This window comes from Sparus aurata, chromosome 18 (assembly GCF_900880675.1).
Source record: "Sparus aurata chromosome 18, fSpaAur1.1, whole genome shotgun sequence".
NCBI classification, from domain to species: Eukaryota; Metazoa; Chordata; class Actinopteri; order Spariformes; family Sparidae; genus Sparus; species Sparus aurata.
The window spans coordinates 36640793-36656587 of record NC_044204.1 but is presented as its reverse complement, the minus strand read 5'-3'; the positions used below and the strand labels follow the sequence as shown (position 1 = coordinate 36656587).

Sequence of the window (15795 nt, the reverse complement as noted above, 5' to 3'; positions counted from 1 at the left end):
GGAGAAGTAACTCAGATCTTTAATATTTCCAGTAATAATGAGGTAATAAAACAAACTTGGACATATTCATTTGAAGTGAATTCAAGTGAATAAACCAGCTGTTCTCAGAGGAGAACTACGTCCCAGAACACTGTTTGAAGCTAGAAAGGTGGCGGGGTCTGCCACACATAAACAAAGTAGAACAGTGTGAAGTTGTGTTGTCCTTTAAGTTCAGCTTGTTTGTTGAGTCAGTGGAGCTGAACTGTTCACAGAGCTCCTTTAAAGCGGCTCATGAACCAGCTGAAGAACACGACCACGTAGATCCACGTATTTGATAAGTTTTTATTTCTCTAGTGGATTCATATGTTGTTATTCTGCACAGCAGCATACAGGAAAATTGTGGTAAAATATAAATAACAAAGTTCAACAGTGTTTCTTTTTCTATTATTCATTTAATCAAAAACCTCTGTTAAAAGTGGCACATTTCTGTCCGCCGTGCACTCTGCACTCTGTCGCACACTCTCCAGGATGTCACATCGAACAACTAAACTTTCCAAAGTATGGGAATAATCATTATGTACAGACAATCACCTTTTGGTGAGCAATGCTTATAGCTTCTTGGAAATTCACTTCCGTCATGTTAAATGCAACAAAATGAAAATACAATTATGTTATACAAAGATCAAAAATACTATCAAAACCCTTATTATAAATGGCAGCACTATATCAATAAACTGCTGTTGACATTTTACATGTAAGTACAAAATCCTGTTGAGGTAGCGCCCTCTGAAGTCACTTGTAATGTTAAAATACTGAATAAACATCACTTTATATACAATACAGCAAATCTCTCTTCTTTCTTCAATGCAATGAATTCCTTTGGTAAACAAAACTGTCAGACATGTGCAGTCCTGCAAGTGACACTTTCATCATACATTCACCACATTTTTGCATCTTTTTTTTGGGATTCTTCAGAAAAAGAAATTACGGGACAACATGTTGTTGCTGACTAACATTCATTTTGCTATTTTTCAGCCCCACACTGGGAGCGACAGGATGTCACAGAGCAGACTGCCCATGAAGAGGCTCTCTGGTGAAAACACTGTCAGGCAGAACCGAAACAATCAAACACCAGAGGCCGAGAGAGAAAGAGAGAGAGACCTGACGGAGAAAGAAATCCAGTGTGTCGCCCTTATTTGGGAATGTAAACATAAGAAAATGTCGGCTATCTCTCATTTCTGACCGCTGGAGTCAGATCTCATCACATAGGATTGGAGAAAGAGGTTTGGCTTGGCAACAATTGATTATAATGTTCCCCGGAGAACATGAGCTCCAAACAGAGGCCACATTGTCTGTTTTTTCTTTTTTTCTTCCTGCCTGCAGATTGAATGTCAACTTTAGGAGCAAGTTGGAAAATATGTTGTGGAGTTTTTTTGGGCAGGCAGATGGATGAAGAGTTGCTCCTCCAGTCAGACACAAGTACTCATCAATGACACATTCTTCAGCTTCTTTAATGGCAAACATAACTTTGGTTTTCTAAGACGAGAAAAGAAAAGATCATGGCGAGCTTAGCTCACCGTACAAAAATACTTGGTAGAAATATGACATTCATCCCCTTTAGCCAATGTCAGTGTGTTTCCCTACATGACCAAAATACTTTATTCACACTGTGTTGTGATTATTGATACATGTCTTTATATGCACACGCTCAAATGACTACAAACTAGCAAGAAAAATAAATCCAATGTATAAAGCATAAAATTATTCTATGTGGATAAAAGAACTATAAAAATATAAGAGATCTTAGAGAGAAAAGAAAAGATCAAATCAATGTGTGTTTATGAAACTGGATAAAGGCTCGAGCCGAAATCAAAACAGTCATCTGGAAATTGTTCAGTGCAATTCATTTTACTTTACAGTCATGTCTGCTCAGAATATCTTCATCCTCTTACCACCCACAGCCCGCCCTCCCTTCAGTGGTCGCTGGGATGGCTGGTCTTTTGACAGTGGACAGTATTTTATCGTGTGGGCATTGTCCCCGTTGGCACTGCACAGGGGACAAGTGTAAGCCCTCAGGATCGGGCACACGACCCTCCCGTCCGGAGTCTTCAGGACGTGAGAGCCGTACACCTCCTCGGGAGCTCCGTTATTTCGGCAGAAGACGCAGATTTTGGGCTCCTGCTTGCTTCGAGAAGCGGGTTTGCGCATCTTCCTCTCCATGCCGAACAGATCGAACCCCGCGAAGCTCCCCCCGAAGCCCACCTCTCGCTCCGGCTGGACGCCGAGCTGGTTCTGGAAGGGGCTCAGTATCGAGAAACGCTCCTTCAAGTCCAGGATGGAGGCCGGCGGGGGGCTCCCGGACGGGCAGCAGCAGTCCATGTGCCCGCTCTCTCCAACGCCGCCCGCGATTACGCACGGACACGCCGGGGAATCGTCCAAGCCCAGGGTCGCTTTCAGGGACTCGGTGATGGAGTTGGGGTTCTGGGGCATGCTGAGCTTATTATTCTTCGTAACCAACGTCGTCAGCCCGAGATAGTCGTTCCAGAAATTAAAAGTATAGTCATATGGGCTGCGCGCGTTCAAATAGTTGTGATTCAGAAAATCCATGGCCACTTCTGGTCGTTCTGCTTGCGATCAAAAAGGCGAAACAACCAGCGTAATCCGTAAAGTCTTTGTAGCCAGAGTTCGTCTCCAGGACTGGTTCATGCACGTCGATGTGGTCTCCGGTGTTCCTGTTATGTTTGAGCGTCCTGCAAACAGGCTTTCTGGTTATAAGGACCAGGAGGGCGGGGCACTCTCCCTTCAAAACCAAGTTTGTGATCAGGTTGAAAGCGGACTCCCCTTTCTTCTGAGCCACATTTGGACAGACTTGTTTTCTTGCGGGCAGGCGCTTTGTCGACCTCAATCATCATTTAGGCGCTTGTGGATTCAGGCACTTTTCATTTTCTTAAAACAAGTAGTTAGTAGTTAATGATTCGGGTCGTTCCGCGCGCAAAGCCTTTACTGTAGTTAATTACATTATTTCAGCGCCACTGCTGATCAGTTAGAGGAGGAGAGCCCGGCTCTTTGTTCCTCCTTGGTAGTAAAACATTACAATTCCGCATGTTTCGTCAATCAATATCGTTAATCACTGCGCGTGAAATACCTCCAACGCCAACTCGGGCGTTCGCGCACCTTAACCCCTTGTGTGCCAGGAGAGCAGAGGCCTTTGTTCCAGACAGCAGCCTTCATATCAGCGCGCAGGGAGGAATCATCTGTTCTCATGCTTCCACTATGTTCACATTTAGTCAAGATGAGACAAACGTATTAAACAATCCCTCACGTGTCCATGTGTCCTCGTGCTATGACTGAGTTTAGTGGACAGGCCTTTTCAATTAATACACACAATATCATGAAGATCATTTTATTACATGCTTGCAAAATAAAGAATGTTTTTCCTCATAAATGCACATGCAGAGTATATAAGATTATTATTATCATCATCATCATCATCATCATCATCATCATCATCATTATTATTATTATTATTACTACATCTGCTAGTTAGAATCAAAGGTGTGTTTACTTCCAGAGATGTAAACTTAGTAAACAAACTGTGTTCAGCTGTCACGTGCTTTCATAAGCTCCAGTCAGAACAGCAGCTCAGTGCTGACGTCATCACAACAGCCAGCAGCCTTCAACAGGGGGCAGCACAGTGCAGACGGGTCAGTGCTCCTCAGACCCTGCCTGTCTCTCCTCCTCCTCCTCCTCCTCCTCCTCTCTGTGAAGGAGGCTGCACACACAGCCTCCTGTCATGAAGGCCACAGGCTGGAAGATAGAAGTCACCCTGATGTTCAGCGGCCACATGTCATCAGTCGATTGTGAGTCCAGCCAGGCGACCTGGTCGTTTGGAGAGACGAGCACACAAACAAGCCGCTGGAATAATGTAGATAATATACAATATACATCTGGAGTCTGCACAACTGATGTAAAGCTACAGGACAAACAAAACATTTTATGGCATATGTGTAGGGTTGTTAAAGGGTCAGTTCACCAATATTACAAAACAATATATCTTCCATCTGACCTCTCTCTGGCCTGAATGTGTTTGTGGCGCTCAGAGCGGTGATGGGAGAAGTTCTCTGATCTTGAGTAAAAGTAGCAATACCACAGTGCAGAAGTACTCTATTACAACTGCAAGTTCCTGCAGTCGGTCAGCAGGACGGCCCATCTCAGAACAAAATGCATGATTGAATTTTAGTTTTTGTATTAATATTGACATGACTTTGGTGTTGCAGAGAGAGATGACACTGCCAAGTCACTTTGATTTCACTACTGGATCAATAAAGTTTTATCTTGATCCCCAATAATACATCACATTCTACTTGTTGATTGTATTTTGTATTATTAACCACAATCTGCAAAGTAACCAGTAACTTAATAAAGGTCGTGCAGTAAAAATATAATTTGTCCTTGGAATTATAGTCAAGTATCAGATGGAAGTACCTCAGATTTCTACTTAATTATTTTCTTTAACTGTGTAAAAAGTTACTCCCTCCACTGACTCAGCAGTGAGAACTGTGGCAGACTTCCTCTCCAGTAACAGCGTCCACATTCATCTGGTTACGTCTCCAGAGGGACTTCCTGAGAGAGGTGTCGGCCTGCGGATTATTCTGAGGAGTCACAACGTACACTGGAAGTTGCTGATGTTTTTTAAAATCATTACAGCAAGAAAATCTGATTCTACTCCATTGTTTCTGGGTGGAGGCAGAATGTTCTGTGCTTCAGTTCAACCATAACCGATCAGACCAAGTGAGACTGATTAGTCGGTTGTGCATTTACTCAAGTCTGATTTAGTTTTGACTGTTCACAGTTACAAATCTACGAGGACTTTACATGTAATATGTATAATGAGGACAATAAGAGCAAGACAGCAAAAGAAAACAAAAGAAAAGGAAAAAAAGGGGACAGAATCAGTTTTGGTACCTGAACCACTTGTTTCCCAGTCCTGTGAGAGGAATACTGATGTCTTGTCAGGACAGTTTGACAGTTTGACATCGTCACTAATAGTCCGGTGAACACAGACGACCAGGCAGACCTCGTCGATTAAAAGACTCACTTTCACATTACATCCAAAATGAAATGGTAATGTGACGATGCACAAATCACAACAGTGATATCTCACCCTGATGTAGTTCCTATCTCTAATATTTTATCTTTATTTCTCTTCTCAGAGATGTATAAAGGCTGTGAGATTTGATTGCTTCATTTCTGATCTTGTGTGACAGCCACGTGTTGAGAGACGCTTCTCTGCGTTGTCTCAGACGCATCTGTTGGCTGTAGAGTTCCTCACAGACATTCAAAACATCTCCTGCTGTTCGTTGCTTTACAACATGGACCACGCTGCCTTTAGCTGTACCTTTACTTGAAAGCAGTGAGTTCTAGCTTGAGGTATGAAATCAGTTCCTCATCTGAAACATCAACAACAACATAGAAACCCTCTGACAGTCACTCCGGGTGCCTCAGAGCTCTGCTGTGGCTGCTACAGGGTGTTTTTCAGCACATTTACATGAAGAGTGTCTTCTCGTCTAGTTCTACATGTACGTACGTGGAGAGCTCATGAACATAGAGGGATCTGTATCATGTGCTGCTCTGGCACCATTTCTTTTCATTATCAGGGATCTATTCTGAGTCTATAAATGCACAATATGTCTCGACAATAATCCTGCCAATTATATTTGAGCACTCTGGCTCTCCATCAGTAACAGAAGCTGATCCAGATCCGGACTCTTGAGGTAAGATCCAGCAGTGGTCCTAAACAGTGCACTCATCGCGGGCCTCTGATCCTGTGATGAAGTGGGCAGCTCAGGAATGTGGAAGCGGCCCTCTTGAAACAACGATAACACGAGTGACTGGTGCTCTAATTAAAACTTCCAGGGGGAGGCTGCAGGAACTCACTGACTTGGAAGGTTCACATCTATTTTTAAGGGATCTAATAAGAATGCACAACCTTTGGAGACAGAGTGATAAAAGCACGCTCCGACGAGCTGCGATGTTTTAGAGTCCATTTCTCTCTGTTCTGTTTGTTCAGCAAGTTAGTTTGAAATAGTATTGACTGCTCATTGGATTCCCACTCCGAGCTCCCATTCAGCTGGTGCAAAATATGAATTTTATGATGAAGCATTAATAATGTATGTGATCGCCAATTCTTTTTTTGCAAGCCAGGGCAGATTGTGCGAGCAGATTCCTGTGTTGCTGCAGCGTAGCTGAAATATTCATGGCCACATTATTCCTTAATTTTGTTGTGACTAAGAGGGATTAATACTCATCCATTAACTGAAGCTAATTCTGCGGCCGCCTCGAGGTTGCACGAGTATATTGGACAAGGAAGTGAGATTAGCAGAGGAATGATGCACAACATCAGCAGGGAGGCTTTGGCTGTAAATCGATTAAGGAATCACACTGACTAAGTGATTGTTGTGTGAGTGTTTTGTTTTTGGCATGACCATTGAAAAACACCGATCATTGGGAAAAGTGGAGGCTGGCTCAGGAAGATGTTTGTTTTTGTATGATCAAATCATTTTTCCTGCGTGGGCTGATTAGCAACACGAGGCTCACAGCTCAATTTGTTCTGCTGTTGTGCTTTAGATGTATTATGCAATGCAAATCAGCTCAAATGCACGTTTTGCTGAAGTTAGCGCTATGATAATGAGTGATTTAAACCATCTCGTCGAGCTAATCTGCTTCATGCATTATGATTAGAATCATCAACACATTCTGTGCTGTGATCCAGGTGTTGTGTTTTTGGCAAACAGAAATGAGATTTGTCTCATTCCGGGTGGAAAAGTCTGCTGGATTCATATTTGACACGATAAATGAATGATGGATGTTACTGTGGAACGTATGAAGAAATGTGATCCTGCTCATATGCTCATAGTAATAATTCAAATGCATCATTTGGGCATGTTTTGAATGATTAACATCAGATATGGTGTCTCTAACCTCTTAAGCTAAATCAGAGAATGTGTTTTTGTGTGAAGCAGCGGGATGTTCCGCGGCTGTCTGCTCATCCTTTTGTTCTCTGCTGCTTATTTCATGAGGCAACTTTCAGCAGTGGCCTTGGAGAGGCGAGTGCATGAGGAAGGATTACACAAAGCACACACACAGGGAAGCTGACTGCATATTCCTACACTGCTGCTAGAGGCAGCTGCCATAGACAAATCACTGCAATGCCTTGCTCAAAGATACTTCAGAAGTGGACATACCCTCCAACTCTATTTAAGATGATAATCCAGGCCTCAGCACGACCAGAAGGCTCAGTAATACTCTTTTCATATAACAACCACTCCTCCATCTCCGTGTTTACAGAGCTGCATATTGATCACTGAAACAATACATAATGGGTTTGCAGGAATTGCTCAAAAATCCATTTTGCCATATCGATTGCTGTAATGAAGATGAATGCTGAATCACTCAGTATGAAAATGGCCCATGTGCATTTGCAGCCTGCATTTTTCATACCTTTTTTTTTGTCACACTAGAAAAGACGGCTCTTTGTTTTGTGAGCCTCAGACGCAAAGATTACCACGTGTTTTCATTCACAGCCATTAGAGCTCTGTTTGTGATTATGCAAATGAGAAAACATGCAGGAAATTTAATCAGAGCACAAATTTGATTTCACGTGAAAGATCGCTGGAGGGGTGGGGGCTTGATCGCAGAATATCGAGCAACCAAATTATGTTCAGTATTTGTTTTCACAGTGGGCCTTCACTCGGACACGCCACGGCTTTATGGGCTTAAGGTTCGCCTCGGTTTGGAGGCTTGAAGTTACCAGCGCCGCAGAAGGTTTGATTATCCTTTGTTCTCCCCAGAGATGCTGAATGGAAACTGCAGTTAACGGGAAGCATTTCCATATCAGCAGCAAAGCATAGCAGCTTGTGTTTATGCATTTTTATTATTGTTGCGTCCCCTGAACCAAATATCTAAGTGCTCAGTTTTCTTTTGTTCCCCAGCTGAACGGAAAGAAAATGGGCTCTTTGTAATTGCACATAAAGTCAGAGGATGGCTGTGTGCGTTTGTGTGTGCCACTGTAGATAACTGGTGATTAAACTGAATGCTGCTCCAGAAGCATAACAGAATTGAAACTAATAAAGCTTGTCAGTCAATAAAAGAGGTGGGTCTATTTATCAAGCTCAGAGATGTAGAACAAACAAATGTCATTCGGCTTTTGGAGGAGAGCGGCTTTGTTCAGTCGTGCTGTGACCTGAGTCCCAACGTCACGACAGCAGGGTTGTTGTATGTCATTCATAACGATCAGTCAGTGTAGAGCTCTAAAGCCTCCGCAGTATTGCTTTAAACCCTCCTGCAACCTGACCTTGTTGTATCATACATGCAGGCAAAAGCTAATTCGGCTCCAGATTGTAGAAAGAAATATACATTTCTGAAGAAGTACCTCCAAAGCAAAGTTGTTCCCCAGAGATCTAAAGTTAATTTCACAACTTTTTTTGAAAAAGAAACTGAGTGCTTTCTCTCTGTGTGCACAGGGCAGAAACCTAAAACATGCAGGTTTGTGGGTCATGTGGTCTCAGGTGTACCAATCCTTAAGGAATAGTTCACCCAAAATGTAGTCAGTGATGAGCCCCACAATTCAAATTGCTACAAACACTGGGTCATTCTTACGGTGCTGTCTTGTGCTTCCTCTCTCCTCCCATGACCGGGAAATGGTTCCACTGCCATCATGGAGGATCTTCCATTCCTGGAGGGATGGACGGAGGAGGCAGGTGTGTCCTTGCTTCTCCACTTACATCTTTCTCACAGCCCTGCTGGGAGTAGCTAAGATGCAAGGAGACATATCAGCATAATAAAAAGCATCCATCTGTATGCCGTGATCCAGACTTGGACATTTCTGACCTGTTAGAACTACAGTGGAAGACCACTCGACGTTTGAGCTCCTACATGTTAACTCAATGCAAATCCATCTACTCTTCATGAGGGAGTTCTCCCCAATGGGAGGGTGTAGAATGTATTGCTAGACTACGGTATTCGTATCCGGCTGCAGTCACACATACACAAAGCAGGCCAATGAATATCCTGCTGGTGCTGAATTTGGGCCATGCAGGATGTGAGGTGCACTGAACTCAGTTTGCAGGAAGTGCGAGGGGTCCATTCCCACACTTTGTTGCCATTGGCAAACTGGCATACCCAACTCCCCAAGCTGCTCCTGCTGAGCAGTGATCACTTTGCATGGCAGCCCCCGCCATCAGTGTATGAGTGATGGAGTTGTAAAGTGCTCTGAGAAGATTGAAAAAGTGCTGTAGAAGTCAAAGTATTGTTATTGTCGACATCGCCAGTCAAAGTTCAGTATAGTTGAATGAAGTTTGTATTCCAAGTGTTCATCTTCGCCCCTTTGATTACGTATGACCGTTGATGCAAGTGAGACAATTTCAAAGGATTTTTATTTTGTCCCTGAAAATGACTGATTCAATGTATTGCTTATGAACACAAGGCACTGAGCCAACTCATTTTAGATTTGAGGCAAAGAGTCTTAAGACTTTAGTCAACACCAGTGTTACTGTAGTGACGGCTCCTTCAGCAGAATGGAAGCAGTGAGGACACTTGTGACCATAAAACTGGCTTGTTAAAGCTTTGAAGACCAGAGGCGTCCCTCCTCTGTAGTCCAGCTCCACTAGAGGACGTGCTCAAAGCCAAATGACTCCATTTCAGACTCTGCTGCTCCGTCAGACGCAAACAAAATCATGGATGCAGTTGATCAAAAGCAGTTTATTTTTCTGGTTTGAGCAGTTTGACCATGACGGATCAGTTTAATGGTGCAAATCTGGCCACTAGTCAAACATGAGGGTTGAACAGAGTCATTTCTACCAGGAGGACCAAAGACCTCTATTGATAGGTTGTGGGTACGATCACGTCTCCATACATGCAGTCTTCCTCCACAGCCAGATTGTACTTGCTTCCTCCTTTGTAGGCGCTTGTTACAATCCTGAGCCAGCCCTTCTCACCCTAAAAAGAAATAACTCAAGGTCACTAGGATCATAAATCAAGCACACCCACTGCATTTCATTCCAACATCCAATTTTTAAATGCCAAGTTTAAAAGCTACTGAACCATGCAGGGACTGAGGCTATGGAGTTACTACATGACTCACCCACGGCTCTCCCCACGAGTTACGCACAATCCAGTATTCAGTGCCATTTTCTACTCCCCAGCCAGCGACCGACACAATGTGGTTGATGTCAGGGCTGTCGGTGTACTCCGAGTACAGGCCCCCGCTGTAGGCATCTAGTTTTCCCGTGGCCATGATTCCACAGCTGAGGGGAGAGCAAGTCAATTTGTGAATTGAGAACAGGAAAGTGATTTGGCATTCATAGCAGCTGCCGGTAGAATATTTGATGCGATTAACCATCGTCAAACTCCACTGTGGGGAAATTGTTGAAAACAGAATGTCATTTGTACAGCTCTCCAAAAGGTCAATTTAGAAACCTGATTGGCCCGCCAGTGTAGATTTCTGCCATCATATCATCCCGTCCACTAATGGCTCCAAAGTCGCCTACTTTCCACAAAGTGTAGTTCTGCACAATGTTGCACGTCCCGAAAGTTGTACAAGTTCCACATGAATTGAACGGTTTGCATTCTGAGAAAAGAAAAGTTATGTTTAACAGAAAGTCTCATGAACGAACTGAAAGGGCAAACGGAGTCCTTACTCTGGCTGATGGCCTGGTAGTTGTTGCAGGTCTCGTCAGGGATGCCATGTTTGTGAGCGTACTCCCACACCCTGCCGTGGTCTCCCCCTTGACAGGTGCCAGACTCCGCGCAGTCGACCACGTGTTGGACAGAAATGTAAGCAGATGGCCACGCTCCTTTCCGCTTTATGTTGATGCGATCTATGAAGCAGAAAAGTTCCCAAAAAAATGCAATTTTTGCCTTGAAAAAGCTCAGCACAAGCTGAAAGGATTTTATATCAGGAGGTTCCCATCTGTTCTTCACTCACAAAATGTTATCTGCATACTGTTCTTGGGAAATGGTCACATTCCTCCCAGTAGTGTCCAAACTATAAAGTCAGGAGAATTAGCTTTGCACATACTTGCATCAATTTAAAGTTAAATCTTTGGTTACAACTGAAATTCTTAACCTTGACAGTGCAACAGATCCAAATTGTCTAGAACCATCAGACAACTCAGCAGGAAGACTAGAGTCAGGGGACTGCAGGTCTGGCTGTGTTTAGTTATTCAAAGCATTATCAAATGATCAATGTTGGAGATTTTACAAAAAGGTAGTTATAAAAAAATAAATAAAAAGCAGCACCAGTCACCTGCAACATCAAGCTTCACATTTAGCCCGACCAGATGACGGCTACCAATCAGAAGTCACTGTTGATCATTTGTCAGTAATGTTACCGTTCATACTGAGTCTTTTCTAGAAGTTTCTGAGAGAAGTTTGAGTTCAGACTGTTTTGTATTAACATACTTCCTTTGAAAAGTATCGACAGCATGCATCAGCAGTTTCTCACACACATGGCTGTAGATTTCAAAGACCATTTCAACAGATCTTCAACAAGCTTGAACAGGAGAAATCTAACCCGCCATCGCACTAGTGCTGCCATGAGCCCAGCAGGAGCCGCAGTACTGAGGGATGTGCTGGTTACGAGTTGGACTGGCATAGTTGACGCCATCAACGCTCCTCCAGTCCCAGGACTTTGGCAGCTCAGCGAGGTTCACAAATTCATGAGGACGAGGTGCAGTTCTGAGAGAAAGGATTTTAGGTCTGAGTCATTTTACGAGCACGATGAGATCTTTAAGGGGAGCAGGTTCATAGCAACACCGTCATGCACTGAAATACACATCATGCATCTCGGGGACAATGAGGCAGCAGCAGAAGTACAGCCTTATTCTCTCAGCAAATTAGAGACTGAGGCATTTGATCACAGAGACGTAGGAGCCTTGTGATAAGATGGTATGAACAGTCGATAGACACATACAAAAAAAAAAAGCACCAAAAGTGAAACAGGCAACTCACTTCACTCCAAAATTGGCGTTCCTGGACGCCGGCTGGTAACAAGACGGCCTCTCGCTGAAAAAGTGTCTTGCTGAAACCGTTGGAGACAGAAGCATAACAATAAATATGCCAGTGTGAGCCATGTTATGCCCCCAGAGCCTCTAACATCACACCACAAACCACTCCGGTTTGGTTTAAATACCCCACTGACCGACACCCAGAGAGAGAGCAGGCCTGCTGCGTGTCGTCAGGCTAATCAGGCTTTATTGATCTCACCTGGGATCAGCTCTGCTTCAGTGCAGGTCGTCTGGAGAGGAGGAGTGAACACATTCTATCAGATTAGAAACTTAGCCCAAAGTCTTGATTCAACTGTTAATTCAACATGATGCATTTACAGCAGGACAGTGGACGTGTGCCAGAGGAACGAGCCAGAAAATAATCAGGTTATATCGTTTATATGGGACAGTATTTATTTTGATCTCTGAATATCAGACTCCACGAGAACACAGCGACTGTCATCTGGAAGACAACAAAGTAAAAAAACTGAACTATTTAGTAACAGTGGAGCTGTAGCGTGAGTAAGCAGCTGATACAAAGTCCTCTCAGTCTCATGCTGTTTGTTTTAATATGACTCAGTCACAATGACAATGTCTTATGTTGAATTTCAACAGCTGCTGCAAAGTGAGTTTCCCTTGAAAAGGTAAGTAAAGTGAGGCAAAGTGAAAACATTTGGGCTGCTGATATTCTTTATGAAAAGCAGTCTGAGGAGTTTTCTTGGCCAAGATGCTTCACAGCTTTCTTTCCATAAATTTCCATTCTGATTATCAGCAGAACAACAGAAGTCCAAAGTACAGCAGATGCCTCCAGTTCAGAATCTGTGTGAGGACTGATATTGTGGAGGAGCTGTGATTGCAGATTGATATTCAGATGTCATGTTAGCGTGTGTTGGAGAAAACAAACAATCTATAACATCAGTGTTTGGTTCTATTAATTCAAAAGATTTCTTTTCAAAAGATGTTTTAAAGTCATATTGATGCATTTATCCTTGACAGAAGCTCGTCAGTATGTTGCCTCGTTCCCACGTGTCACTTTCTGGTTTTTGTTAATGCTTTGGCAGCCTCGGTGATAACAGAGACTTTATCGGGCTTCGCTGTGAGACCGCAAACAGAGCACGATGCTAATTGACTGCCTGCCATCCTCTCCCATCTGCAGGAATAGAAAGTCATATTTAATGCGTTGATTAAAATCTAATCCCTCCGTGTGAGTCGGAGATGAAAGTAATTTTCGTGTAATGGAGACTATTAATATTTAGATATAGAAAGGAAGAGCCCAGATTTGCAATCAGCTGGAGGATGGTAAATGATATTTAAGGCTGCCAGTGAGCTGCAAACCAAAGCGTGCAATGCAAATAAGTTTGACTCTGTTCCAAGTAACATTTTTCTTTCTATCTTCTTGAATATGAATGCATGTTGTTTTTTGTTTTTTTTTTAAAGAAAGACTCTTTTCTCACTTTTAATGAATCAGGTCATTTATCATTTAGCTGATGCTGAAAATCTTCCAGTCTCCTGCAGTGGAGCTCATTACACCACTGCACTGGCTGCCTGTGTTTTAAAGGACATATTATTAAATACTTGTCTATAAAGCACTGAGTGTCTCAGGACATCTGTGTTTTACCACCCAGGCCGGGGTTGGTTCTCTGTGTTCTCCGGATCAAAACCAAACAAAGTGAAGCTTTCAGTTTTTGGAAAACGTGGTCTGCTGACACTGCAACTCATTTAAATCAGGGCATGTTGACAATACATTCAAATGTCTTCTTTTAATCTTTAACTATTTATTTGCTTGTTTTTGTTATTATTGTCTTTTGAATACAATTTATCGTTTTCTTAATGTCTTATTTCCGTACTTCTTTGCTCCTGTACAGCAACTTGAATTGCATTAAGTCTGAGCGGGGTTTCATTTAGAAACTTGCCTTCTCATCATGATGCAGCACAATTTATACATTTTGTATGTTGTATATAAACTGCAGGATAAGGGCAGAAATACCTGGACTGCCCTGTCCCCTCCCCTCTGTCACTGCAATGGCCCGCGGCTGTTTGGGCCCTTAGTTCCAATGACGGAAAGTCTTCATGCTACAGTAAACGATAATACTTTAGACAGTAGTGTTCTTCTGACTTTGTGGCAGAACCTCACTGGCCTGTGACCAAAACCTTCTGGATGAGCTGTTACGCCGACTGCAGGCCAGATTTATCTGCCAGCATCGGTGCTGAGCCTCACTCATGTTCCTGAGGCTGAATGGGAGCAAATCCCTGCAGCCAGGAGAGCTGACACCTTTACAGCAGCCCATTAAGCAGCCTCGACTAAGCAGCCTTGGTGGAGGCATGTCCTCCATTCATGTCTCATGTTTAAAGTTTCAGTTGCCTCCAGGAAAAAAAACTGAATATGTGAGTCCACAAAACTTTATATGATCCACAAGGTTTTACTTTACAACGGAATCTAATGACATGAAAATACTGCTGAGAAGTAGACGGAAAAAAATCTCATCAACTTGTGATGCATTTAATATGATCAGGTAGTGAATAACCTTAGAAAACCCTGAACCAGCAGCTCCACACGCCTAACAACACACATCCAAGTTAATCGATGACTCATCCACTGACATGATGGCTTGTTACCGGGGTATCAGTGTGATATCTCCATGATTAGCATCGTTAGCTGCCTTCAAGAGCGCGTCCCCTTCCTCATTAACGTCAACAACATCATTAGCGCACTCTGAGTCGAGTGATTGATTTGGGTATGAGAGTGTGTTGAGCGTGTGGCCCATGAACACATGAGCGTGTACATGTCTGTGTGTATGTGGAGGAGATAATATCAGTGTTCACTGATCCGTGTCAAGCTCAGAGGTCAGTTGAATTTCTCTGGTATTTCCTCAGGATGATTCCTCGCCCCCACATATTCTCCACTCACCTGTCAGCTGCAATGAAGGAGTGAACGTCAGATAACTGGACAGTTCAGTCGAAAGAGCAGCAAAAGGTTCAGAAGGACAGCTCAAATGCCTTTAGTATATATATACTGTACTGACAGGGAAGAGAAACACGTGCAACCCTTCAGATTTAAAGTAAAAAAGGAATGAATCCTTGTTGCAGTAGTAAACTATAGAGGCACAATATAGACTTATTTAATCTCCATGTTTCTCATCCCATGATATGAAATGACGTATGAATCAAAGGTCAGAACGAATCTGTGGTTATACTGAAACTTCACATTTCTTCGGGTTCATCATGACCATACGGTGCACATGGTCTACTTAGGTTTAGGTGTAAAAACCACTTAGCTGGGTTAGAACAAGAGTGTTTGGGCTTACCTAGTTTTATTTCCCCCCAAAGTATCCAGATGTCTCATTTGAAATATCCAGTGGTTTCACACTTACAAAAATGTAACCGCTGTCTCAAACAGAGAGCCATCATTTGGCAGCCATCGTTCTGAGTTGTCACGTCAGTATCGTTTACCTGCTGACGTGAAATCAGCTCATGTACATGTGATGGGAGTGAGACATGACACGTTTTGAAGAAATGTTAACATGATTTGTATGACACACAATATTTGATCTTCAGAAGAAAAGAAAAAATGCCACTGCTGTCCGACCATAATTCGAACCATCCATCCCTTCATTCAGTTTGATTGCAGAGACGTATTTCTAGCTCAACGCACGGAGACTTCAGCCATATCAGCTACTGCAACAGGTGAAACACTGCAGCACAGCTGTAAAGGTCGGGGGGGGGGGGATGAGCTTGCAGCACATAAGATTCATGATGAGAACTGAGGGTTTGT

At 43.1% G+C, this 15795-nt stretch overlaps 2 protein-coding genes and 1 long non-coding RNA gene across 3 annotated transcripts; all 3 read right to left on the bottom strand.

Moving 5' to 3' along the window:
• Positions 1-307: 307 nt before the first annotated feature.
• nanos1 (nanos homolog 1) lies at positions 308-2869 on the bottom strand. Its single transcript, XM_030397364.1, has one exon. The coding sequence runs from the start codon at positions 2584-2586 to the stop codon at positions 1909-1911; it is 678 nt and encodes a 225-aa protein (XP_030253224.1). The 5' UTR covers positions 2587-2869; the 3' UTR covers positions 308-1908.
• Positions 2870-3527: 658 nt separating this feature from the next.
• LOC115568426 (uncharacterized) lies at positions 3528-8941 on the bottom strand. The gene is made up of 3 exons (XR_003981395.1): positions 8869-8941; positions 8638-8790; positions 3528-3858 (listed from the first exon to the last, which is right to left on the bottom strand). It is a non-coding gene; the product is annotated as an uncharacterized LOC115568426 (long non-coding RNA).
• Positions 8942-9718: 777 nt separating this feature from the next.
• Positions 9719-12150, bottom strand: LOC115568467 (cathepsin Z-like). Its single transcript, XM_030395763.1, has 6 exons — positions 11989-12150; positions 11552-11715; positions 10677-10856; positions 10456-10606; positions 10121-10283; positions 9719-9975 (listed from the first exon to the last, which is right to left on the bottom strand). The coding sequence occupies exons 1-6, from the start codon at positions 12108-12110 to the stop codon at positions 9856-9858; spliced, it is 900 nt and encodes a 299-aa protein (XP_030251623.1). The 5' UTR covers positions 12111-12150; the 3' UTR covers positions 9719-9855.
• Between the last annotated feature and the right edge of the window lie 3645 nt (positions 12151-15795).

Bases quoted from the DNA above. Each gene is read 5' to 3' on its own strand.
- nanos1 (XM_030397364.1), bottom strand. From the start codon at position 2,586: ATGGATTTTCTGAATCACAACTATTTGAACGCGCGCAGCCCATATGAC.
- LOC115568467 (XM_030395763.1), bottom strand. From the start codon at position 12,110: ATGGCTCACACTGGCATATTTATTGTTATGCTTCTGTCTCCAACGGTT. The intron at 10,607-10,676 runs GTAAGGACTCCG...TTCTTTTCTCAG, and splicing joins CTACCAGGCCATCAGCCAGA to AATGCAAACCGTTCAATTCA. The intron at 9,976-10,120 runs GTGAGTCATGTA...ATTTCTTTTTAG, and splicing joins ACTCGTGGGGAGAGCCGTGG to GGTGAGAAGGGCTGGCTCAG.